A 27,457-nucleotide genomic window follows, 5' to 3' on the forward strand; every position below is an offset into this window, starting at 1 on the left:
ATGAACAAAAGTATGTGGACAACTGCTCGTCAAACCTCTCATTCCAAAATCCTGGGCATTAATATGAAGTTGGTCCCCCCTTTGCTGCTATAACAGCCTCTACTCTTCTGGGAAGGCTTTCTACTAGATGTTGGAACATTGCTGCGGGGACTTGCTTCACTTCAGCCACAAGAGCATTAGTGAGGTGGAACACTGATGTTGGGCGATTCGTCCCAAAGGTGTTCGATGAGGTTGAGGTCAGGGCTCTGTGCAGGACTGTCAAGTTCTTTCACAATTATTTTGACAAATCCTTTCTGGATGGACCTCACTTTGTGCATGGGGGCATTGTCATGCTGAAACAGGAAAGGGCATTCCTGTTCTCTTGGCATCCACCAAACCCAGATTCATCCGTCGGAATGCCAGATGGTGAAGCTTGATTCATCACTCCAGAGTCCAATGGCGGTGAGCTTTACACCACTCCAGCCGACGCTTGGAATTGCGCATAGTAATCTTGTGTGCGGCTGCTCGGCCATGGAAACCTATTTCATGAATCTCCCGACAAACAATTCTGGTGCTTCCACGTTGCTTCCAAAAGTAGTTTGGAACTCAGTAGTGAGTGTTGCAACCAAATATTTTTATGCGCCGGTCCCATTCTGTGAGCTTGTGTGGCCTACTATTTTGCAGCTAAGCCATTGTTGTTTCCACTTCACAATACTCTACTCAGCAAATTGGATGTAGCCTATCACAGTGCCATCCGTTTTGTCACCAAAGCCCTATATACTACCCACCACTGCGACCTGTATGCTCTCGTTGGCTGGCCCTCACTTCAAATCCGTCGCCAAACCCACTGGCTCCAGGTCACCTATAAGTATTTGCTAGGTAAAGCCCCACCTTATCTCAGCTCACTGGTCACCATAGCAGCATCCACCCGTAGCACGCGCTCCAGCAGGTATATTTCATTGGTCATCCCTAAAGCCAGCTGCTCCTTTGGCTGCCTTTCCATCCAGTTCTCTCTTATAGTCGTATAAGTCTTATGGTCTTATATCTCCCTCACTAACTTTAAGCATCAGCTGTCAGAGCAGCTTACCGATCATTGCACTTGTACACAGCCCATCTGTAAATAGCCCACCCAACTACCTCATCCCAATGTTGTTATTTTTTTTTGCTCATTTGCACCCCAGTATCTCTACTTGCACATTCATCTTCTGCACATCTATCACTCCACATCACTCCAGTGTTTAATTGCTAAATTGTAATTATTTTGCCACTATGGCCTATTTATTGCCTTACCTCCCTAATCTTACTACATTTGTACACACTGTATATAGATTTTTCTATTGTGTCATTAATTGTACGTTTGTTTAGCCCATGTGTAACTCTGTGTTCTAGTTTGTGTCGCATTGCTTAGCTTTATCTTGGCCAGGTCGCAGTTGTAAATGAGAACTTGTTCTCAACTGGCCTACCTGGTTAAATAAAGGTGAAATATATTTAAAAAATAATAATAATTGAAAAACAGCTCTTACAGTTGACCGGGGCAGTTCTAACAGGGGAGAAATATGACGAACTGACTTGTTGGAAAGGTGGCATGTTGAAAGTCACTGAGCTCTTCAGAACGGGCCATTCTATTGCCAATGTTTGTCTAAGGAGAATGCATGGCCGTGAGCTCAATTTTATACAACTGTCAGCAACAGGTGTGCCTGAAATATATACTTTCGTACATACAGTTGAAGTCGGAAGTTTGCATACACCTTAGTCAAGTACATTTAAACTCAGTTTTTCACAATTCCTGACATTTAATCCATGTAAAAAATTCCCTGTTTTAGGTCAGTTAGGATCACCACTTTATTTTAAGAGTGTGAAATGTCAGAATAATAGTAGAGAGAATGATTTATTTCAGCTGTTATTTATTTCATCACATTCCCAGTGGGTCAGAAATGTACATACACTCAATTAGTATTTGGTAGCATTGCCTTTAAATTGTTTAACTTGGGTCAAACGTTTCAGGTAGCCTTCCACAAGCTTCCCACATTAAGTTGGGTGAATTTTGACCCATTCCTCCTGACAGAGCTGGCAGTTTTGTAGCAGTGGCTTCTTCCTTGCTGAGTGGCCTTTCAGGTTATGTAGATATAGGATTAGTTTTACTGTGGATATAGATACTTTTGTACCTCCAGCATCTTCACAAGGTCCTTTGCTGTTGTTCTGGGATTGATTTGCACTTTTCGCACCTAAGTGCGTTCATCTCTAGGAGACAGAACACGTCTCCTTCCTGAGTGGTATGATGGCTGCGTGGTCTCATGGTGTTTATACTTGCGTACTATTGTTTGTACAGATGAACGTAGTACCTGCAGGCATTTGGAAATTGCTCCCAAGGATAAACCAGACATGTGGAGGTCTACAATTGTTTTTCTGGGGTCTTGGCTGATTTCTTTTTATTTTCCCATGATGTCAAGCAGAGAAGCACTGACTTTGAAGTTAGGCCTTCAAATTCAGCCACAGGTACACCTCCAATTGACTCAAATTATGTCAGTTAGCCTATTAGAAGCTTCTAAAGCCATGACATCATTTTCTGGATTTTCCAAGCTGTTTAAAAGGCACAGTCAACTTAGTGCAAGTAAACCTCTGACCCACTGGAATTGTGATACAGTGAATTATAACTGAAATAATCTGTCTGTAAGCAATTGTTGGAAAAGTTACTTGTGTCATGCACACAGTAGATGTCCTAACCGGCTTGCTAAAACTATAGTTCGTTAACAAGAAATTTGTGAAGTGGTTTAGAAACATGTTTTAATGACTCCAACCTAAGTGTATGTAAACTTCCGACTGCAACTGTATGAGGTATTTTTGTTCAGTGTAGAATACGTCACCGTCCCGCACACATAGAGCAGCACAGTGCATTTACTTTCGTCATTTCCAATGTCATTAGCCACAAAAAAACATTCCAGCCTTTCAACATACTCCTCCCAAGACCTATGCTTTTCATCAACAAACTCCTTACTCTTCCCATAAAAAGCCATGATCACGTCAGAAAAAGAAAATCCACTTTTATTTATTTAACTAGGCAAGTCAGTTAAGAACAAATTCTTATTTATAATAACGGCCTGCCTCGGCCAAACTCTAACCCAGATGATGCTGGGCCAATTGTGCACCAACCTTTGGGACTCCCAATCACGGCCAGTTGTGACACAGCCTGGAATCAAACCAGGGTCTGTAGTGACACCTCTAGCACTGACATGTAGTGTCGTAGACCACTGCTCCACTCAGGAGCCCATTTTATGTTTACTCACAAATCCTCCTCAAACATTCCAGTCCAGAGCCGCCTCGTGTTCAGTACTATGTCCGTGACATAGTGAAAGTACAATCCAATACTGAGGAGGCAGAAAGGCAAGTTTAGGCTATTTACTCCATGGTGCAAGCAATAAACATGAACGCCATGTCGGCAGGTGACTGAACTTTTACACCCACTGTATGGGGCGGGCACGCTATATATGGGAGTGTCTGTACACGCTCCTTAACGTGCCCACAACAACATTACCCAATACATAACAGAACCCACATACTCTCCTGTCTCCATTAAGATAGTAGCAGTACAGTCAGTACACTGTAAGATTGACTCTTCACTGGTAAATGTCAGTTATTGACATATCCCACTCTGTACTGTAGGTTACACTGAAACGAGCCATGGTAGACAGCCCAGCCAACTTCCTCTCTCCTCTGCACAGATAATAGCTTGGGTCAAAGCAAAGAGAATGTATAAGGGACAGATGTCTATTAATCCTTGTATAGCAGCCTATATGCACTGTGCTCTAGGTTCGGTCGTATATAAACACTTCAATGGACAGAAATGACTAATCTCTTACCTGGGATTCTCTTTTTTTTCATTAGATTGAGTCACGATGTGCTTCCTGCTTAAAGGGATAGTTCACCCAAATGACAAAATGACATTGGTATCCTTACCCTGTAAGCAGTATATGGACAAGGTATGACATCAATCCATGCTTTGGTTTAGTTTCCCTGGCACTGTTTCCAAATGCTAACGTTTTAGCATTTGTGGCACAAAGCCCATTCAAGTCATGGGCCCATTTTTTTGCTAATAAGTGACTCTGCTGAGCTTCAGAACTCATTTGAGATACTTTGGGATGATTTGAACGATGTGCAAACATTTGTAATGTCGGTCCCATGACACAAATGCTAAAACATGAGCATTTGAAACAGTGCCAGGAAAGGTAATCTAAAGGACGGATTGCTGTCATATCTAGGCTGCTTACAGGGTAAGGAAACCAAATATGTCATTTTGTAGTTTGGGTGACCTATCCCTTTAAAGATCTGAAAGATGAGAAGTCCACATTGATTTAATAACAAAATAAAATAAATGTTTTAGATAAATCAATGGAGGCTGCTGAGGGGAGGACTTCTCATAATAATGTCTAGAACGGAGTGAATGCAATGCCATCAAACATGTAGAGACCATGGGTTTGATGCCCTTCCATTTTTTTCTGCTCCAGCCATTACCACGATCCTGTACTCCCCAATTAAGATGCCACCAAACTCCTGTCGGTGAAATGTGTTATTTTACAGGGTCAGCCATAGCAGTACAGTGCCCTTGGAGCAAATTATGTGCCTTGCTCAAGGACACATCGGCAGATCGTTCACTTTGTCGGCTCGGGTATTCAAACCAGCCACTTTCGATTGCTGGCCCAACGCTCTAACCGCCAGGCTACCTGCCGCCATTGTCACCATGGGAGCACAACACGCCACATGTCCAATGTTCTTTTCCCTGGGGTAAGTGAAAATATCAAACAGCGAGGATGTGTCTGTCGGCTCTGCCATGCCAGTGGGTGGGTGGTGTGGAGGAATGGATAGAGTTTTCCAGGTCAGAGATTAAGCGTATTCTCTATTGAGCATGCTTTTTAAACCAGGACTACGCTCAATCTGTGTCTGGGCAATCAGACAAAGATGTTGATTTACAACAACAAAAAACATTCAAATCCAGAATAATATGATAGGACTATTTTCTGAAGGTGACATTTTTGAGGATGACTTACTGTATGGATGCACATAGAGTACACAGGCTGTGGATGGTGAAGCAATGGTGGTTCATTGGAAGGGTGAGGAAATGGAGGGGGCATACGGGGGGGGGCGATTTATTGTAGACTTAATAGAAGTAAGATCAAGGTCTTTATCTGGGAAACAGCTGGAAATCCATTAGCTTCAGTGTGCATGGCCTTCACATCCTGTTCCCACCAATTCTTTAATTAGGGTAGAAATTCAATGTTCTACTTCACTTAATAATAACGTTCTATGTTCACTTCCCATTCTGCCTGAGCTGAATTTTGTCCCATTTTATTGCAGGTGACGTGCTGTTGTTGTGTTGTTAATGGACTGCCCAGAAAGCCTGGTCCTTTTCCATGTGGCTTTAAAGAATGGAAAAGAGGTACAGAGTAGGTTTGCATCAAGCTTTCACATTGGTGACTCACACATTCTCATGAAAGACTGCAGAAAATCTTTCAGGCTACAAACCTATATACCTTTCAGAGAATCTGCCCAACAAGCCTCCTACTCAAAACAGTTGTATGTGCATCGACCTCATACTGTGACAGAATAGAAATGGTATCATTTGGATCCAGTACATTGGACCTGTAGTGACCAATGGCGTTCATTGCGGATACCTCCATCGTTTATAGAAAAGTGAGTTGTAAAGACTACAGTACGTGGGTGAGAAGAAAATGCCCGGGATAGCATGGTCTGACTTTTGGTGTCTATTGTGTATCATAGTGTGATTGTCTTGTGTTGATTGTTGGATATATTAGGGGTATGTGAGACAAGGTAGATGCACCTGTCCAGAGTTGATTATTAGGAAATGGAACTATACTAATTTGCTCAATTTATGAAACAAACAACAATTTGGTCTGTCATTGTTTGTTGCAAATAACATTGCTGCCTAACCTTGCTGCCCCCCCCCCCTTCCCTCTTCAAAAGGATCAGAATGGAACTAAGCTTTCAAGCTTTATTGTGTTACCCTAGATGATTTTCTTAAATTGTATGTGGAGGCATCAATTAATCAATCTATATGAAATATATTACCTATTCTCATGAATTTTTCATGTATCTATATGAAATATGATGTTTCCTGATGTATTGTTCATATATTAAATATACTACTTTTCCCCATATATTGTTCATAAATGTACATGATTTCCCCATATATTTTTTTAATATGTTTATACAAAATGTGACATATGAATGGGTGACATGATTGCCTTGCCGCACAATACTCACAGCTAGAGAAGACCAGGGGACAGGAGTGCTCATCCATAGGGAAGTTGTGGAGCTGCAGCTGGCACTCTGCATTGATGGTCAACCTACAGCACGAGTCAGAGAGAGGCCGTGAGTGAGCATTGCCATCGTTTCTCACATACACCACTGGTGATGTGAACGTGTCATTTATTGATGAAGACAGCATAGGGTGTGAAATAAGGGACGGCTGGCTCTTGATGTTGTTCTTACATACTGCACATGCTGAGAAAGAGACAGAGAGCCATAATGCTGAATTTCGCTGCTATGCTGTTTCCATTTTTTTTGTTAGTGTGAAAAGAATGAGCGATTGCAGGGATAACAAACTGGCACCTTGTTGCATGCCTGTGAGAGACCTAATGGGCCACCTATCATCCTGACATGACTGCCAGTGCCAGGGGGCTGGAGATTGCCGGTCGGCCGGCCGACTGGTCGCCTCCGAGTCTGGTGAGCCCTTCAAATTGTTATTTTCCTTGAGTTTTTATTTATTTTATTTATTTCACCTTTATTTAACCAGGTAGGCAAGTTGAGAACAAGTTCTCATTTACAATTGCGACCTGGCCAAGATAAAGCAAAGCAGTTCGACACATACAACGACACAGTTACACATGGAGCAAAACAAACATACAGTCAATAATACAGTATAAACAAGTCTATATACGATGTGAGCAAATGAGGTGAGATAAGGGAGGTAAAGGCAAAAAAAGGCCATGGTGGCAAAGTAAATACAATATAGCAAGTAAAACACTGGAATGGTAGATCTGCAATGGAAGAATGTGCAAAGTAGAAATAAAAATAATGGGGTGCAAAGGAGCAAAATAAATAAATAAATTAAATACAGTAGGGAAAGAGGTAGTTGTTTGGGCTAAAATATAGGTGGGCTATATACAGGTGCAGTAATCTGTGCGCTGCTCTGACAGTTGGTGCTTAAAGCTAGTGAGGGAGATAAGTGTTTCCAGTTTCAGTGCTTTTTGTAGTTTGTTCCAGTCATTGGCAGCAGAGAACTGGAAGGAGAGGCGGCCAAAGAAATAATTGGTTTTGGGGGTGACTAGAGAGATATACCTGCTGGAGCGTGTGCTACAGGTGAGAGATGCTATGGTGACCAGCGAGCTGAGATAAGGGGGGACTTGTAGATGACATGGAGCCAGTGGGTTTGGCGATGAGTATGAAGCGAGGGCCAGCCAACGAGAGCGTACAGGTCGCAATGGTGGGTAGTATATGGGGCTTTGGTGACAAAACGGAGGCTATTTTGTAAATGACATCGCCAAAGTCGAGGATTAGTAGGATGGTCAGTTTACAAGGGTATGTTTGGCAGCATGAGTGAAGGGTGCTTTGTTGCGAAATAGGAAGCCAATTCTAGATTTAACTTTGGATTGGAGATATTTGATATGGGTCTGGAAGGAGAGTTTACAGTCTAACCAGACACCTAAGTATTTGTAGTTGTCCACGTATTCTAAATCAGAGCAGTCCATAGTAGTGATGTTGGACAGGCGGTAGCGATCGGTTGAAGAGCATGCATTTAGTTTTACTTGTATTTAAGAGCAATTGGAGGCCACAGAAGGAGAGTTGTATGGCATTGAAGCTTTCCTGGAGGGTTGTTAACACAGTGTCCAAAGAAGGGCCAGAAGTATACAGAATTGTGTCGTCTGCGTAGAGGTGGATCAGAGACTCACCAGCAGCAAGAGCGACCTCATTGATGTATACAGAGAAGAGAGTCGGTCCAAGAATTGAACCCTGTGGCACCCCCATAGAGACTGCCAGAGGTCCGGACAGCAGACCCTCCGATTTGACACACTGAACTCAGAGAAGTAGTTGGTGAACCAGGCGAGGCAATCATTTGAGAAACCAAGGCTGTCGTGTCTGCCGATGAGGATGTGGTGATTGATAGAGTCGAAAGCCTTGGCCAGATCAATGAACACGGCTGCACAGTAATGTTTCTTATCGATGGCGGTTAAGATATCGTTTAGGACCTTGAGTGTGGCTGAGGTGCACCCATGACCAGCTCTGAAACCAGATTGCATAGCAGAGAAGGTATGGTGAGATTCGAAATGGTCGGTAATCTGTTTGTTGACTTGGCTTTCGAAGACCTTAGAAAGGCATGGTAGGATAGATATAGGTCTGTAGCAGTTTGGGTCAAGAGTGTCCCCCCCTTTGAAGAGGGGGATGACCGCAGCTGCTTTCCAATCTTTGGGGATCTCAGACGACACGAAAGAGAGATTGAACAGGCTAGTAATAGGGGTGGCAACAAAATCGTCAGATAATTTTAGAAAGAAAGGGTCCAGATTGTCTAGCCCAGCTGATTTGTAGGGGTCCAGATTTTGCAGCTCTTTCAGAACATCAGCAAAACGGATTTGGGAGAAGGAGAAATGGGGAAGGCTTGGGCGAGTTGCTGTGGGGGGTGCAGTGCTGTTGACCGGGGTAGGAGTAGCCAGGTGGAAAGCATGGCCAGCTGTAGAAAAATGCTTATTGAAATTCTCAATTATGGTAGTAATTATTATTATCATAATTATATTAATTATGGAGTAACAAACTCGGGCAGACTAGTTAAGAAAATGACTGGATGAAGAAATGCTCTCGTCCCGGAGTTATGTAGGTCATCGGACCGAATTTCACCCTATTCGTCTTCTCTTTTTTCTTCTCCTTCTCCTCTTCCTCTGTCTCCCTGATAAAATGCCACTCTTGTTTACATTGGCTTGACTGAAGTTCACAGTGAAGAGGAATTAATGAGAGCTTAGATGGGAGCTTGATTCACTCCATTGTTTTAATCAGACCAGGATGCCACTCAAGAAGATTTATAGATCTGCTAAATGATAATGCTGATGAATAATGCTAACTGAATGCTTACTGAAAATGCTCATTAATAATGCAAACTGATATTGCTCACTGACAACGCTCAATTATAATGCTCAACAATAATCATCATCAGTAAATCAAATCACATTGTATTGGTCACATACACATATTTGGCAGATGTTGTTGTGGGTGTAGCGAAATTCTTATGTTCCTAAATTCAACAATGCAGTAATATCTAACAATACACACAAATCAAAAAAAATCAAAAGAAAGGAATTAAGAAATATAGAAAAATTATAACGAGCAATGTCAGTGTCCGGAATATACATATATATGTATATGATGGTGTGTATAAACATTATGGGCATTATATGACGCTAAATAACAAATCTCAGTGATAATGCTCAATAATAATGTTCAGTGATAGTGCTCATACACTGTATAATGCTAAACAATCATTCTCAAAGATAATACTAACCGATAAAGCTCACTGAGAATGGCTGATAATGGCAGATCTTGTATGATTTCGCCTTGTGGAGCCAGCCAGGTCAGTGCTGACAATAATTAACCTGCCCACACATTATTTTCCTTTGTCCTGTGCTTTGCCTGTTGCCAAGGGAATGCCTCAATCAGTGACGCAAACAGCAGGGTGATGTCTCTTTTCTCAATGAAGGTGAGTCCACGGTTGAAAACGTTGCAAAAAAGGACTGAATGGATGACATTTATGACCTAAAAAGCATGACCTCCCTAAGACAGTGTACTTCAGTGTGTAAAGCGAGTGTACCAAGTATGCTCACCCACATAATGGAGCAATGATGAAAGAGACAAAACAATGTCTGTCTTATCATAGAGTAGACAGATGTTTATTTCTGTGTAATGGCGTAGCAACAGTATGTGGTACAGAAGTCAGTGTTTGTGCCACCTTCTTATACTGTGTTGAACTCTACCTGAGTTCTGAGGACGTTAGAATATTCTAGATCTTCAGTACAAAGACAGGTAGTAATGACACTATTTTAATTTATATTGTCTTTTTCTTTCCTTTCAAGGGAAAACCCAATGTTTGCTACACTGTAAATTCTGAACTAAGATGGAACGATAGTTGGCTGTTCAAAACAACAATGTCTGTGACATCTGATAAAGAAAAGCCATTTATTTTACCTCAGCGTGTATAATATCTTCCCATCGTTCCAGATACGCAGAAGCTGATTGGGCATCGTAATCCAATGAGAGTCTGCGTTCTTGGAGTTTCTGAAGATGGTGTCAGGGACCCAGATCATTCCCACCATGTTGCTGTTTAGAGTCAGGATCTTCATAGTGCTGTTGTATTGCAGACGGCTGTCGATCCACGTCTGTGCAAAAATGATGTCAATTTCGTATTCCTGTAACAAAACAGAACAAAAGTACCTTTAACCTACATGTATTATTACATATTTTATGATACATTTTGGTCCCAACTCTGGAGAATATATATTTTTTTTCATTGAGAGAAGCTGCACATTGCTGTGTTGATGGTCTACCCGAACATAGAGACAGGACGAGACAAGACCTTTGTTCTCTTAGACAAAACATACCATAAATGATTCTATGATAAGACAAGTTTAAATTGCCTTAACATTTAAAAGTGCTAAAAAATAGAAGTATTTCTCTTTTCCTAATCCCTTATGTTGACGTCCTCTGGAAACCACATCTTGATTCTGACGGGTGACCTTTTGGAAACTTTTACAGGCACATGGGACCTGACTTTAATGCAGCACTAATTAGAGTGTGATGGGTGCAGCACGACTGTAGCTGTTACCATGACCTTAAGGAGTAAAAGGACAGTCGATCACAATATAAGTCAGTCTAAAGAGTATATTACTCAAGCCTCCCAGACAATAGCCACAGTAATTTATAATATCTGGTTTGGCTCAGTTGGTAGAGCGTAGCGCATAGCACAGGTTTAATGGGTTTGATTCCCGCTGGGGCAACCCTAAGAAAAATGTATGCATGCATGACTGCAAGTTGCTTTGGATAACAGCATCGGCTAAATGGCATGCATTAATGTATGAGAAATAAAGTGAAACGGGCTTGATCAGATAAACTAGTATCACAGATAAGATACATCATTTACCTACATGACTACATTTGAATTAATAATGCTGATCTAACATTTTACAATGTTATTCCACCCATGAGTTTCTCACTAGCTAAGTTCCGAAGATAAATGTGATATGAAATCAGTGATTAATCGTGAAGGAAATCTGAAAAACCCAAAATACTAGGTATGCATTTATTCCGCTCTCTCCCCCTCTAACAGCTTCTGTGTCGTCCTGTAATACCCTTGAAATGTAAGATGAAGGTCAATAAACTGTTTGTATAAATATGAATAGATATTTTCCTCAGAGGCATCGCAATTAGTTTCACTTCAGTAACTTAATTACAACCTTAAGACTGCAATGACATTTCATAGTCTTGAAAAAATGGCTAAAACAAAGAAGATGACTTGCTTCCTAAACCACTGCTAGACCCGGCTTCCTTACATCATACAGGTGTGTACAGTAAACTACTATGTCATCGGACAGTAATTCAGGGTATCTTATTTATTTAACCTTTATGGACACAGCAAAGTCACACTGAGAACCAGGTCTCTTTTAAAAGGATCAGTGCTATCCGGAATCCTTGGCACGTCCCTACCCTAAACCCTAACCTTTAACCCCTGGCATTACCCTAACCCTTGGATGTCCCAAGGATTCCAGTACAAAATGCACACATTAGGAAAGAGCTAATCAATCCCGGCGTGTGCACTCATCACTAATCATGAGTAGCCTAGGTCTCTAATTAAGGTCTTAACATGCCTGTAGGGGACTACATTTTCCAAATTCAGTCTACCCTGGAGTCTATTCCATCTCTACACTAAAAGTAAGGAATTTAGAAAAAGCCTTATTATCTACCTCAGATGAGGGCCATAAGCAGCTGGATATGATTGCTACTGTTAAAATCATCACTCTGGCGATAATATTTGGTTATAAAATACACGCTGTGCTCAAACAGCTTATCAGTGTAGAGATGGAAAAACCACATCCTCTTTCCTCGTTCTGTGTCATTAACGATTATGGAAATCATTATGAAAGCTCATACCCACGCTTTTAATGACTGATGCTACAAGACGTGAAAAAGGCAAAGCAACAGTCTTACCACGATGAACGTGAGTTCAAATTAAACATGTAAAAAAAGAGGTCAATTATGAATGTACCTTAGCCTCTCTGTCGGTCGTTACCGACAGAGAGGCTAAGAATTACTCCCAGAGCGCAACTTCCAGGCCAACACTAAGCACCCCTCATGAATTTAAAGTCCAACAGCAGGCACTAAAATGAGCATGTCAATTGCGACATTATGAAAGGTCAAGTGAGAAAAAATTATGCTCTGAGGAATTACAGCATTACAGTACAATGCCACGATCTGTAAATCCACAATATCAACCCATTAGAAGTACTCACAGTCTTGTGTATGATTCATTACACTTGCTTCCATGCACATTTCTGTTCTACATTGTTTATTTAGCCTGGTCCCAGATCTGTTTGTGATCTTGCCAACTCCATTGCTGTCATTGTCAAGCCAAACTTTTTTTTTGCAAATTATATATATATATATTTTAGAAAGGCTTACAGTGAGGAAGCAAAAGGTCAGTCTTGTGTAAAAGGTTGGCCAACAATGGGCAGCTTGCTTGTAGAGAGCTTTGAACTTTTGCATGTTGTGTATGGCTGGCTGTGGCTTCTGCTACGGGTAGCCCCGTTGCCTTGGACACAGAGTGAGCCTCCCAGATATAGCCTAAAAATAGCAATTCCTGTGAAGATGTCCCTTTAAACAAAATGTGTCAATAATTCAGTGAGTATATCAAGTAACCAGTGTCATTAAACGATGGTCATTGTGGTTGAAATCTACAATCCAGAAACTCAATGTGTGGGATACTTGGGAGAATCTATGAAAACAATTGTTGAAAACAAGACAATGAAAACATTTTGAAATGTCTCACATGTTTCTTTTCTGATATGTACTAAAGTAATGGTATTGGATTAGCCCAAGGGAACCACTGCGATCCTCTGTTGGCTAACAAAAAAAAAATGTATATATTTTTAACACTAATTGTCACTGTAAATCCTAGCTGACAGCTGTCAAACTATATGAGTATGGATATTGGATAGCAAAGCTAATGGAATCCAACAGACAAATTATTTCCTATGCTCATTGCTCTATGACGACAGAGGTATGATGACACCAATTATTAGAAAGGGGAGATACGATCTGGGCCTGTAGCCTTCATATAGTCCCATATAATCCTATAGTGATCTACTGGAATATGGAGGAGGGTAGACAAAGTCTAAAGTTCATACTAGCACACCACATAGAATACAGACCAAATTATGAATATGAGTTGTTAAAAGCATTGGGCCAATGACTGAAAGGTTGCTGGTTTGAATCCCGAAGCCGACTACGTGAAAAAAAACTGTTGCTGTTCCCTTGAGCAAGGCACTTAACCTTTATGCTATTGTAAATCCCTCTGGAGAAGAGCGTCTGCTCAATGACTAAAATGTACATGTAAGTGGTATAGTATGGATATTGAGACAGATGTCCTGATGCAATCCTTTAGAGATCTATCAGAAACTGAAGGTTAGACAGACTGCATAATAGGATGAGTTCTCTGTTGGTCGAGTAAACACTACCCACTGATCTACTGTTGTTCCCCTGAGACCTGGTGTCACATCTTAGATGCACTCCATTTTAAACATGGTGTCGTCAAACATCCCTCTTCCTCTCTGTGGGGTGGCTCCTCACTAGTTAACATTATGTAAGCCGTTGTTATCTAGGTTAGACATTTTGGCAGACTCTTATCAATCTATTTTCATTCTGAGGAGAGCAAACAATCAGACAGGTTCTGAAGAACTTATTTTTGTCTTTATTGGCGCTAATCCTGTGGAACATAAAAATAACCATGCCCTGGAGAAGAATATTGATTCCTCATATTAACACAATCTTTTTTCACTCAGCAAAAATGCACCAAATAACATCATAGATCCATCATTTTTCAATGGCACCACATGAAGCACTGTAGCGTTGCGAGATCTCATGGAGAGAGAGTCATTATCTTTAACTGATGGACTGTAGGCCGAGATTACTGTGGCATAGTGTCCTCTTTTGGTCGGCTAATTCGACGTGCTATCTTTCCTGAATAGCACCAGCAACTATGACCACTGTGCTCTGAGATAATGGTACTTAATCAGACATGCTCCCATCACACTCTGTCCTAGATTAATATCTGCTTCAGTGACGTTGACTCATCCGAGGACTCAGTCCCGTCGGTGTAAATAAACCCTAACCATTCCCCGATGGCAAAAAAAAGACTCTCCTTCTCTTTGGATCGCTAACAATGCCGATGGAACATCGGGTCTGGGTGACTACATACTAGGCTTATACTGTAGATATGGCTTAAACAGAAACAATTATAGTAGAGTACATACCATGAACCTAGAACATCATGTCTGAGTGAGTAGCCTTTGTTGACTATACAAACCCAATATATATTATTGCACATTATCAATATGGATGGGTATTACACGGTTCCAAATACTATGTCAAATACTATGTCCATAGAACATCATACCTGGGTGAGTCTATTGACTGCCAACCCTACTGTATATGAACATGTAACAATTACGGTTGATGATCAATATGGATGCCCTGTTCCATACAACCCATCGACTTGACCTGCTGCTTTGTCTTCCAGAAACAGAGTTCTGATGATCTAAATGCGTTAAATGGACATTCGAGGCATGGGAGATCAGTTCACAGGGTGACGCTCGGGGTGCACTGAAGTGTGACGGGGGTTTGCAGCTAAGCCGAGCTGAAGAAATCGGTTGTTTTTCTTTTCTTCCTGGCTTTTGTAATGTTGCCAGGACAAACAGTTACAGGGGCGGGGCTAAGGGAGGGTGTTGGGTGCTCCTATAGGCTATCGTAGTCTAGCCAAAGTCACATTGTGGTGGAGATCTGTGTGACTCACCAATCACTGTGTATCTAAAATAATCAGGTAAAAATCCAAGGTGGGGTGAACATCATTCAGTTATGTGATGGTCTGGTGACTCACTAGTAGGTGTAGCTGTTGATTCTAAACAAAAATGGCTATATGGCCTGAATGAACTTCACAACAATAAAAAATAACAACACACTACACAAGATCACAAAACATAGGGATATTACATATAGGATCAATTTAAGTAAATAAGCAACAAGGCTTAAGCACTCTGATGTATATCATGAATAACACACTAAGGGTTGTTCTTACTACAATGGGAGCTAGAGTTGTATTACACCCTCACACAGTACGCATTCAATATCCATTGCGCTATCACTGCTAAGCATTTGAGCCATGTACATTTGAGCGATTTTACATTTGAGTCATTTACATACAGAGCATACCGATACAGTTACTACGGGTATAACAGTTGTCTGAGCACTGTGACCACAGGCTCTATTTCTCATTCCATCACCCACGCATCCCACTTCACCACCAGATACAACTGCTTTCCTGTGCAGCCCAGCTCACAGGGGATATGAAGGACAATGGAAAGTGCATCTTGCCTTTACTCTCTTGGCCCACAGTTGACCTTGTTTTTCAAGAGGCACAGAAAACCAAAGTAAGCCAATTATGTTCATGATAAGCAGGAGAGAGAGAGAGAGATAAATATTCACTTACCATGTCTATTGATGATACAGGTCCGATGCTATTGACGTATATGTCGACGTCGATAAGCGTTGGTTTAACTGTAAAAGACAGAAGGAGCAATCACTGTAAAAGCACATTTTAACCACAACCAAGTGTAGTAGCATTTCCAAGCCTAGGGTGCCATGTCGAGAGTGTTTGAAAGGACATGCCTACATATCTGTCGTTGACTCTGGTCGACTTTCAACCGTGTCTGAGGGAGGAAAACACCTGACACACATTGATTTTGGGGGTGAACTATCACTTATCATAAGTGATGCTTATACGAGAAGTGGTTCACCAGTTTCATTCCAGGCAGTCACCTTTCACTTGAGACATAGGAAACTGTTTTCCGCACGGCTCAAATCTATTGAAATAACATGCCATACACGATTCCAACCCTACATTTCACAATTCAATTTAAAGCCTGTTCTCTATACCTAATCTTACAAGGCGTCGCTGTAATGAGCAGTTCACGCTTGCGTGGCTAAGTGCACCTCTGTCATTGCACATTAGCCTCTTTCATAGGCTTTGGCAACTTCGGCAATTAACTGTTGAGGTGGTGCAGTACACACATCAGACTATGACAGAAAAATACGCACAAAGTCCTATTTTAATTGCGACAGGGTGCAATGGAGGAATAGATATGAGAGTTTTGCAGAATTCAGATGCAAGAAAAGTACCTCGTCTTTTTTTTAAATGTGTCTTTTTATGTATTTATTGTTTACTTCAGTTTATTTAGTAAATACTTTTCTTTCTTTTTTTACATTTCACTGTAAGGTCTACCTACACCTGTTGTATTTGGCGCATGTGACGAACACAATTTGACTTGACAAGACATGATTAAGTTCCACTTTAGCCACTATCATCAAATAACACAATGTACATGTATGGCAGCAACGTTTTTGAAGTCACTGGGTAAAGTACTTTCCTGGGGTTCCTGGGCACCCCTGGGTGCACATTTAGTTTTTTTGCCCTAGCACTATACAGCTGATTCAAAGAACCAACTAATCACCAAGCTTTGAATCAATTGTGCAATGCTATGCTAGGGCAAAAAACAAAACATGTCCCCAGGAGTGGCCCCAGGACTGAGTTTAGGAGACCCTGCTTTAAATTAAGTAAAATGGCGCTATTGGAGTATTATTCAAAATAGTAGTACAGTAGTTTTACTGTCAAATTCAATATAATCATGACATATGGGAAGGTGAATGCACTGCCCATACGAATCCTCTGTAGAGTTTCCCCATAATCTACGCTGCTTTGACTTGAGTTTGTTCACTTACTGTTATCTGTGATTTATTCGCGCCAAGACCGGCCCTCCCTCCCTCCCCTTCCTGATCAAGCAAGCATGATTACAACTCCCCATCTGCAGAGTAAAATGCCCCCATGAGGGTTTTAATGGAGGAGCAGCATTTACACCCAGTTAGCCTGTCAATGTGATGAGAAATACATTTGCCCTAGTCAGCCCCACCGGTCTCATTCACCATGACCGCTCAATTCTCCTAGTTTAAATCCGCATACATTGTATTAAAATGTTTTCTGTTGCCTTTGCATTGCTTTTGTCTGGTCTGATCTTTTCTGAGCTGGCGTCATATGTATCAAGTGTCTCAGGTAGGAGTTCTGATTTAGGATCAGTGTTGACTGTTAGATTACATTGAATATGATTCCATGGACAGTGGGATCCTGATCCTAGATCAGCACCCTTATTTTGAGACAGTTATAAGCTATATGACAGGCTCTCCAGTGTCTTTGTAACACATGGGGACGTACTACTCAGCCTGTGTCACCACTTGCGCCGCTGATTCATTAACTGTTCGGTGGCGCCGTTTGGTAGACAATTCGGGAGGGTGGTCACGTGTGCTAACAAAGCAGATGTCCTGGGTTTGAGCCTTGGTGAGCCGCGTGACAGACATTATGCCTTGTCCAAGGTCTGTGTCTCTAGCCCAGTAAATGAGCACAATACCCTCAGTAAAGCCACTCTCGTCAGCCTCTAGTCGCTTTCTTCCCCTCGATCTCCTGTCAGCCAGAATTGTGACAAGCTAATTTCATCTTTCACAACAACAATCCAAACACAAACATCTTCAGATGAGATCAATGGGCCGGGTGATATCTGTCATCGGTCTTAGGAGTCGTGTTAACAGTGTCTGCATCCCAAATGGTACCCTATTCCCCATATAGGGCTCTGGTTAAAAGTAGTGCACTATTAAGGGAACAGGGTGCCATATGGGATGTAGTGAGGGTTAGATCGAGCCTTGCTGCACTCCGTCTTCTACTTCACTCTGCCAGACAGACAGAGGTCATTAAAAGCGAGGTGGTAGACAGACATGACCTAGTGTGTTCTGGGAGTTTGGGGACAGACTATATTAAAACAGGAAGTGAGACATCTCAGATGGCTCTGTCCCTGGTCTCAGCTGCATCCTGAAACTAATATCCTCTAATTGTCCTGATCAAAAGAGAGACTAGGGGACGAAAGCCAGAGAGAGCTGTAGTTGATAACCACAAAGCATTTATTGGTGACAGTATTGCTGTACAATTAAAAAAGTACATTTGAAAATGTTAATGATACCCAATTCGATCAATCACATAGTGGAAAATAAATTGTATGGGTATAAACATAATGTTACTACAGAAAGGACAGGTGTAGTTTTTGTGTTGATTAGCTGAGAAATACATATAGAATCCATACATGATCTCTAAGACTTGATTTGTGGTGTGTTGGTTCTGTCACAATTAACACTCTGGCTGCATTTACACAGGCAGGCCAATTCTCATTGTTTTTCCACAAATTGGTCTTTTGGCCAATCACATCAGATCTTTTTCAGAGCTGATTTGATTGGTCTGTTTTGGCTGCCTGTCAAATACGCAGCCTCTGACTAACATTTTGAGTGAACCTGCAGTGTTTCTCCTTTATCTGCAATTGATTGAATTAGGGACCCAAGTCCACATCATCTCAACATAATTTCACGTTGCCTCTAACCATTGAATTGATTTTCATCTGCTCCCCATGTCTTGTTAGGGTCCCTAACAAGACTTATTAGGCCATTTTCTTGAAAAGTAGACATAGACTGGGGACACCATGTTTTGGGACACCATGTTTTGGGACATGTATTTCGATCTAATCTCACCAATTACGCACCAAATAGCAGGAGTATATGGGGCTGCTTTGGGAGGAGAAAACAACAGCAAATTAATCTGTTGCTGGGTTCCAGTGTTTGTGAATGCCCCGGCTAAATATCTGAGAGTCCCTTTAACGATAGCACAGGGAATGGGTTAATAGCCTATTAATCAACCAGGCCCTGTTTTACTGGAGTTGAGACCTGTGAGACCCACACTAACAGTATTAAGATCAGCAGAATGGGCGGGGGCATATGGCTATAGTTCATTATATGAGAGAGACTTTGAACATGCATTGTGCACCTCTGGCGATCCTATCTTCATTAGGATGTGTGGTTCTGTTTCAGGTCCTGCCATTGTGGCTCCTGCTAACCTGATCACTATAGAGCCGGAGGAGACGGCTGAACTTTATCTGATGGGAAACAGGTGACATTAGGTTGAGTGATCGCTGTTATTTTCTGACGGAGGGGTATCCAAGATGGATGCTCAGTAGCCTGATATGACCAGTGAGGTTGTTTCCTCGATGTGTCTGTGGGTAATTTATAGCATCAATCTTGTACGGTCCAGAAGTGGGACAAGTTGGTTGATATACAGTACCAGTCAAAAATTTGGACACAGGTACTCATTCAAGAGTTTTTCTACATTGTAGAATAATAGTGAAAACATCAGAACTATGAAATAACACATGGAATCATGTAGTAACCAAAATTCCTAATATATTAGCCACCCTTTGCCTTGATGACAGTTTTGCACACTCTTGGAACTTTATTAACCAGCTTCATGAGGTAGTCACCTGGAATGGATTTCAAATAACAGGTGTGTCTTGTTAAAAGTTAATTTGTGGAATTTCTTTCCTTCTCAATGCGTTTGAGCCAATCAGCTGTGTTGTGACATGGTACGGTTGGTATACAGAAGATAGCCCTATTTGGTAAAAGACCAAGTCCATATTATGGCCAGAATAGCTCAAATAAGCAAAGAGAAATGACAGCCCATCATTACTTTAAGACATGAAGGTCAGTCAATCCGGAAAATGTCAAGAACTTTGAAAGTACTGTATTAAAGATGTTTCGTCTTACACATTCTAAAAGGGCAGATGGGAAATGTAAAGAGTAAGCAGACAGACAGACAGACAGACAGACAGACAGACAGACAGACCCCACCACCCACCCTGAAGCATATTCAGTTCCATATTACATCCCCTCTTTCATAAAAAAAAAACAGAATAAAGATTAGTTGTGCATTAAGATCGTCAGAAACTGTTGCTTCCATTAGTATTATACTGTATATTTCACAGTAGATTCTGACAAAGTCTGGGGATTACACTGAGCTGGTTCCAAAGCCCTTTGCATTTCAACTGTGGAAATAATCATTTGTATTCCCCCCTTAAACACCCTAGTAATCCTTAACAATGGGAGGGTGGAAGACACTTAAGAAGTTGAACATCCATAAGGATAACCTCCATTCACACCCTTGCACCTCAGTAGTGCCCGTATCAAACCAATCAAAGTATTGCGTGATTCTCTGGGCAACTGCTAGATTCAAGAAGTGGGGATGGCCATGGTGGAACTAAATGAGGAGTCAGAGATGAGTGCTCCCCTGATCAGATGTGGGTTCCATTTAATTGAGTGTCTGTCTGTCTTGGAATCTCGGCTCTCCTCTCCGGTGGGTGATCTAATCTAATTACATTTTCAGGGGGCTTAAAATAGAGAAAGGGGTATCAGGCATTCCCTGTCTGCTGAAAGGTTGTGTCAATGTGTCACTGTGGAGAAGCTTGAGAGGACTGAGTTTTCCCAGATTAGCCAAGCTAAACCTATAGTATTCTAAATGTCTACTAATCTACGGCCATTATCCATCTACTACACCTGAAGCAGATACAATGACAGGACCAATTTTGTGGGCCCCTGTTCTGAAATCAATTTAAATAGCAAACTGGATTTTGCGAGAGGACTGAGACTATCCAGTGCAGACAAGCTAAGCCTTTAAGATTCTACAAGTTTACCGCTCTCTGACCGTTGTCCATCTACTAAACCCGAGTAAATGAAATGTCCAGACCAATTCTGTGGCCCTCTGTTCAAAAAACGTTTTGACAGAACTGTGTCCTGTGTCTCTGATGACATCACTTAAAACCGGGGATAACGGCTCGGGAAGAATACATAGCTATCGTCAAGGATATTAACGCAGCACAAACAGCACAAGAAACTCAATGGCAATACCGTCCAATAGCATAGTCAATAACAGTCGACACAATCCAGGTAAAGTTGCACCACTTTCTCCAGCCAACCTTGCCGAAATATCTAAAAACCGATTCCATCTGATTGTGATCCAGCCAATGCAGCTTTAGCGCTGGAATCTCCATCCTGAAGAGATTGCCTGAAGACATTTGCTGAGGGCAAATGTGGAGGCTGTGCAGTCACATCTGACCCAGTGGAAATGGGTCAGTGGAAATGGGTAGTGGGTGTGCTGTTCTGTGCTGTACAGCCAGTCGAGCATTGTGTCTGGGTGAGCAAGGTTCATCTCCCTGAATAAGTGCCATCCAGAGTCAGAAAGGAAAATGAATGTTGGCCTTGGATTGCCTTCATTGTGAATCTGGATGGTGTGATTTTGAAAATGGTTCAAACTCAACGTGGGGCCAAGCTTTGCATTGTGCTAAACTACAGCTTGTGCTAAACTACAGCAGTGCTACCCCCTACCCCAGAGTTATTGTCATAGGTGAAAATGTATAACTAATGTTTAAAATGCATTTTTGGGAGGGGATAAGCATTTCCGTTGAACAAATCGGCCACCATGTACAGGGATGTTCAGAGAAGAGCAGCCGCATTCATTCTAAATCCATTCGTGTCTGAGGGCAATTTATATTTAACAGTGATGCACCTGCGTTTTGTCAGAAATCAAAGTCCCTCTTCAATCATTTCCAACAGCAGCCTGACTAATGCCGGGGTTGTTAATTCACACTTCAAAAAGATAGACTGGAGTGAGGATCTCCTCTTACCCACCCACACACTCTATGCAAACACACTCACACACACCTTCACATGCCATGCTCAAACACACACAGGCAAGCATGCTCTCTCTCTCTCACACACACTAAAACACACACACACACACACACACACACACACATACATTTATATATATATTTATATATATATATATATATATAAATGTAAGCCATGTTTTAGTTACTTGTCAGAACTTTTTGGGAAGTAAATATGTATTCCCATTAGAAATCCTAACCCTAAACCTAACCCTTAAACCTAAAATAGCATTATAACTTTTCAGGACACGCAAAATGTCCTGACTTTTCAGAATTATTTTTGTCTTCCTGTCTTGTCAGGACATTCTGGTCCAGACAAATAGGGAAATAAGTCCACATACACACACACAAACAGACTGGTGTAGGTACGTGTCTGATGAACGTGACACTTTCCCATGTGCTACAACAGCTGGCAACGGGTGGCCATGCCACTCAGACAATTAGCAACATCAAGTGTTACTCACACTCTCACACCCTTCAACCTGGAAATAAACCCGTGACTTACATCTTTCAAGCGGACATACCCTGTCAGCCATCAAACATAGCCCAACACATCCAGCCTAGCCCCATAGAGATCTAAAGGAGCAACCTTGCTAGAGAAGCAGCCAAGGTTCAACTCTGTTCTCTGTGAATGAATCCCTCTGAACTCACCACTGTGCCCGTGCCTGCACTGGAGGAGTGCCACGTGAGAAATGCTACTTCCTGAGTTTGATGCTGATGTACCGTGGTGTGATTCCCAAACTGGGTGGTGCATCATCTTGGCATGCTGAGGAATAATATTCTGACCCACTTTGCCTAGGATCCCCTGACAACCCAAAAGGAAGCTGACATAATAAGGACACAAAAGCAGCCACTTCAACCCATGTGAGCTGAACCGGGAGATGCATCAATATCCATAATCTGTGAGGTTGGAGCTCTGAACTCGGGGATTACAATGTTCCAAGGTGCAAAGCATTGTAGTATACGGCTTGTATAACAGGCATGTAATATATTCATACATGTTTTTGAATATACAATGCATATTATGGGATTGTACAGCATTCAAAAAGGAGCATATGTCTACAGTAAATATGTGGTTTACATGGCCACATGAATAAGAGACAATAATACATAATACAACTAGAATAAAGAGTACATTTGGCCCTATGTGTAATACATTACACCTTCAGACATTACTGTAAAACCCCTACATGCAAAAGGGGCGGACTGTGACAAAAATTTGGCCCTGGTATTTTATCCACACCAGCCCACATCACTGAGCGCACTACCAACTCAAAGCAAACTGTCACTTGCCACATCCTCATGATGATGGTGGCAAATTACGATTTGCTTTTTGAAAGTTCTATATCTTGAAAACGTGATTGCTGACATGCAAAACATTATGGGACTGTATCAACAGTGTACTAATACATACAAAAAATATATATACAATTTTAAGGTGATTATTCCTTTAAACTTTATACGTTATAAAAGCCAAGCTAATAACTTAGGATATATTGCAAATTAGAGCCTGTCGTGTGTTCCCCTGAATCAACACATACCCTAAGTATCAATTACTAAGTGCCACTACCTTTTACAGTTGGTGGCATCAGCCCTGGATCTGGTCGGACCCAAATCATGAGCAATCATCTTATCAAGTCATTCATAGTGATTTATTAAGAAGTGTTATAAATAGACTGCTGAGGTAATCAAGTAATATGTTGTTTCATCCAACACATCATCTAACACATCCAATCAGGTGTGATTCAATATATTTTGATGTGCAACCTGATACAGTGATAGTCTAATTGTCAAACCAAAATGCATGACAATAGTTTCTATATTCTACTGTCAAAATAGGACTCCAGAATTTTGCCGTTTTTTTATGTGCACCAATATCATAGGCTAATTACTTTGGGGTTCAACACCCGAGGAAGTATAAACTCAAAGCTTATGAACTAGATAGCTAACTCTAAATATCATGCCCACTGCTAGTAGCCATGTATTCATCCAACAGTACATTGAATGTCACAAAAAAAAAACGTTGCAATTGTAGGCCCTCGCAATGGCCGGTGAACATTTCACACATACCGATCCATATGTCAAAGCCATATCAAATACCTTGGTTGTAAAAGAGCTGCTATTGAGGTGAATATTGAGAGTTGAGAAATTACAATTACACCTACAGAAAGCTGAGGCTCTCCTCGACAGGGACAACGGGACGAAGCTTCCAAAGCAGTGTTTTTTCCAGAATTGCATTTTGAAATGTTATACAATCAGAACATATTTTTTATCTCGAGCGCATGTTGGGAGAGGAGAGTGTCTTGGCCATCACAACAGCAGGCCCCAGTGAAACACGGCAGGGCAGACACTTTCATTACAGGAATCATGAGGATGATCAAATCAAATTTTATTTGTCACATACACATGGTTAGCAGATGTTAATGCGAGTGTTGCGAAATGCTTGTGCATCTAGTTCCAACAATGCAGTAATAGCCAACGAGTAATCTAACCTAACAATTCCAAAACTACTACCTTATACACACAAGTGTAAAGGGATAAAGAATATGTACATAAAGATATCTGAATGAGTAATGGTACAGAACAGCCTAGGCAAGATGCAGTAGATGGTATCGAGTACAGTATATACTGTACATATGAGATGAGTAATGTAGGGTATGTAAACAAAGTGGCATAGTTTAAAGTGGCTAGTGATACATGTATTACATAAAGATGCAGTCGATGATATAGTGTACAGTACATACATATACATATGAGATGAGTAATGTAGGGTAGGTAAACATTATATTAAGTAGCATTGTTTAAAGTGGCTAGTGATATATTTTTACATCAATTTCCATTATTAAAGTGGCTGGAGTTGAGTCAGTTTGTTGGCAGCAGACCACTCAATGTTAGTGGTGGCTGTTTAACAGTCTGATGGCCTTGAGATAGAAGCTGTTTTTCAGTCTCTCGGTCCCAGCTTTGATGCACCTGTAGTGACCTCGCCTTCTGGATGATAGCGGGGTGAACAGGCAGTGGCTCGGGTGGTTGTTGTCCTTGATGATCTTTATGGTATTCCTGTGACACCGGGTGGTGTAGGTGTCCTGGAGGGCAGGTAGTTTGTCCCCGGTGAAGCGTTGTGCAGACCTCACTACCCTCTGGAGAGCCTTACGGTTGTGGACGGAGCAGTTGCCGTACCAGGCGGTGATACAGCCCGACAGGATGCTCTCGATTGTGCATCTGTAGACGTTTGTGAGTGCTTTTGGTGATAAGCCGAATTTCTTCAGCGTCCTGAGGATGTCGGTGTGGGTGGACCAATTCAGTTTGTCCGAGATGTGTACGCCGAGGAACTTAAAACTTACTACCCTCTCCACTACTGTCCCGTCGATGTGGATAGGGGGGTGCTCCCTCTGCTGTTTGCTGAAGTCCACAATCATCACCTTTGTTTTGTTGACGTTGAGTGTGAGGCTATTTTCCTGACACCACACTCCGAGGGCCCTCACCTCCTCCCTGTAGGCCATCTCATTGTTGTTGGTAATCAAGCCTACCACTGTAGTGTCGTCCGCAAACTTGACAATTGAGTTGGAGGCGTGCGTGGCCACGCAGTCGTGGATGAACAGGGAGTACATGAGAGGGCTCAGAACGCACCCTTGTGGGGCCCCAGTGTTGAGGATCAGCGGGGTGGAGATGTTGTTACTTACCCTCACCACCTAGGGGCGGCCCGTCAGGAAGTCCATTACCCAGTTGCACAGGACGGGGTCGAGACCCAGGGTCTCGAGCTTGATGGCGAGTTTGGAGGGTACTATGGTGTTAAATGTGGAGCTGTAGTCGATGAACAGCATTCTCACGTAGGTACAGTGCCTTGCGAAAGTATTCGGCCCCCTTGAACTTTGCGACCTTTTGCCACATTTCAGGCTTCAAACATAAAGATATAAAACTGTATTTTTTTGTGAAGACTCAACAACAAGTGGGACACAATCATGAAGTGGAACGACATTTATTGGATATTTCAAACTTTTTTAACAAATCAAAAACTGAAAAATTGGGCGTGCAAAATTATTCAGCCCCGTTAAGTTAATACTTTGTAGCGCCACCTTTTGCTGCGATTACAGCTGTACAGCTGTAAGTCGCTTGGGGTATGTCTCTATCAGTTTTGCACATCGAGAGACTGAAATTTTTTCCCATTCCTCCTTGCAAAACAGCTCGAGCTCAGTGAGGTTGGATGGAGAGCATTTGTGAACAGCAGTTTTCAGTTCTTTCCACAGATTCTCGATTGGATTCAGGTCTGGACTTTGACTTGGCCATTCTAACACCTGGATATGTTTATTTTTTAACCATTCCATTGTAGATTTTGCTTTATGTTTTGGATCATTGTCTTGTTGGAAGACAAATCTCCGTCCCAGTCTCAGGTCTTTTGCAGACTCCATCAGGTTTTCTTCCAGAATGGTCCTGTATTTGGCTCCATCCATCTTCCCATCAATTTTAACCATCTTCCCTGTCCCTGCTGAAGAAAAGCAGGTCCAAACCATGATGCTGCCACCACCATGTTTGACAGTGGGGATGGTGTGGTCAGGGTGATGAGCTGTGTTGCTTTTACGCCAAACATAACGTTTTGCATTGTTGCCAAAAAGTTCAATTTTGGTTTCATCTGACCAGAGCACCTTCTTCCACATGTTTGGTGTGTCTCCCAGGTGGCTTGTGGCAAACTTTAAACAACACATTTTATGGATATCTTTAAGAAATGGCTTTCTTCTTGCCACTCTTCCATAAAGGCCAGATTTGTGCAATATACGACTGATTGTTGTCCTATGGACAGAGTCTCCCACCTCAGCTGTATATCTCTGCAGTTCATCCAGAGTGATCATGGGCCTCTTGGCTGCATCTCTGATCAGTCTTCTCCTTGTATGAGCTGAAAGTTTAGAGGGACGGCCAGGTCTTGGTAGATTTGCAGTGGTCTGATACTCCTTCCATTTCAATATTATCGCTTGCACAGTGCCCCTTGGGATGTTTAAAGCTTGGGAAATATTTTTGTATCCAAATCCGGCTTTAAACTTCTTCACAACAGTATCTCGGACCTGCCTGGTGTGTTCCTTGTTCTTCATGATGCTCTCTGCGCTTTTAACGGACCTCTGAGACTATCACAGTGCAGGTGCATTTATACGGAGACTTGATTACACACAGGTGGATTGTATTTATCATCATTAGTCATTTAGGTCAACATTGGATCATTCAGAGATCCTCACTGAACTTCTGGAGAGAGTTTGCTGCACTGAAAGTAAAGGGGCTGAATAATTTTGCACGCCCAATTTTTCCGTTTTTGATTTGTTAAAATAGTTTGAAATATCCAATAAATGTCGTTCCACTTCATGATTGTGTCCCACTTGTTGTTGATTCTTCACAAAAAATACAGTTTTATATCTTTATGTTTGAAGCATGAAATGTGGCAAAAGGTCGCAAAGTTCAAGGGGGCCGAATACTTTCGCAAGGCACTGTATTCCTCTTGTCCAGATGGGTTCGGGCAGTGTGTAGTGTGG

At 41.8% G+C, this 27,457-nt stretch overlaps 1 protein-coding gene across 2 annotated transcripts in view; it reads right to left on the reverse strand.

Annotated features, from left to right (window-relative positions):
- LOC135542586 (gamma-aminobutyric acid receptor subunit gamma-3-like) overlaps window positions 1–27,457 on the reverse strand; it is a 47,949-nt gene that overhangs the window by 15,942 nt on the left and 4,550 nt on the right. For both annotated transcript variants that reach the window (XM_064969676.1, XM_064969675.1), the window contains exons 3-5: window positions 15,791–15,858; window positions 10,222–10,442; window positions 6,256–6,338 (exon numbers count right to left, since the gene is read on the reverse strand). In XM_064969676.1, the coding sequence (XP_064825748.1) occupies window positions 6,256–6,338; window positions 10,222–10,442; window positions 15,791–15,858 (372 nt within the window). The remainder of the gene's footprint in view (window positions 1–6,255; window positions 6,339–10,221; window positions 10,443–15,790; window positions 15,859–27,457) is intronic.

This window comes from Oncorhynchus masou, chromosome 6 (genome assembly GCF_036934945.1).
Source record: "Oncorhynchus masou masou isolate Uvic2021 chromosome 6, UVic_Omas_1.1, whole genome shotgun sequence".
In the NCBI taxonomy this organism is placed as follows: Eukaryota; Metazoa; Chordata; class Actinopteri; order Salmoniformes; family Salmonidae; genus Oncorhynchus; species Oncorhynchus masou.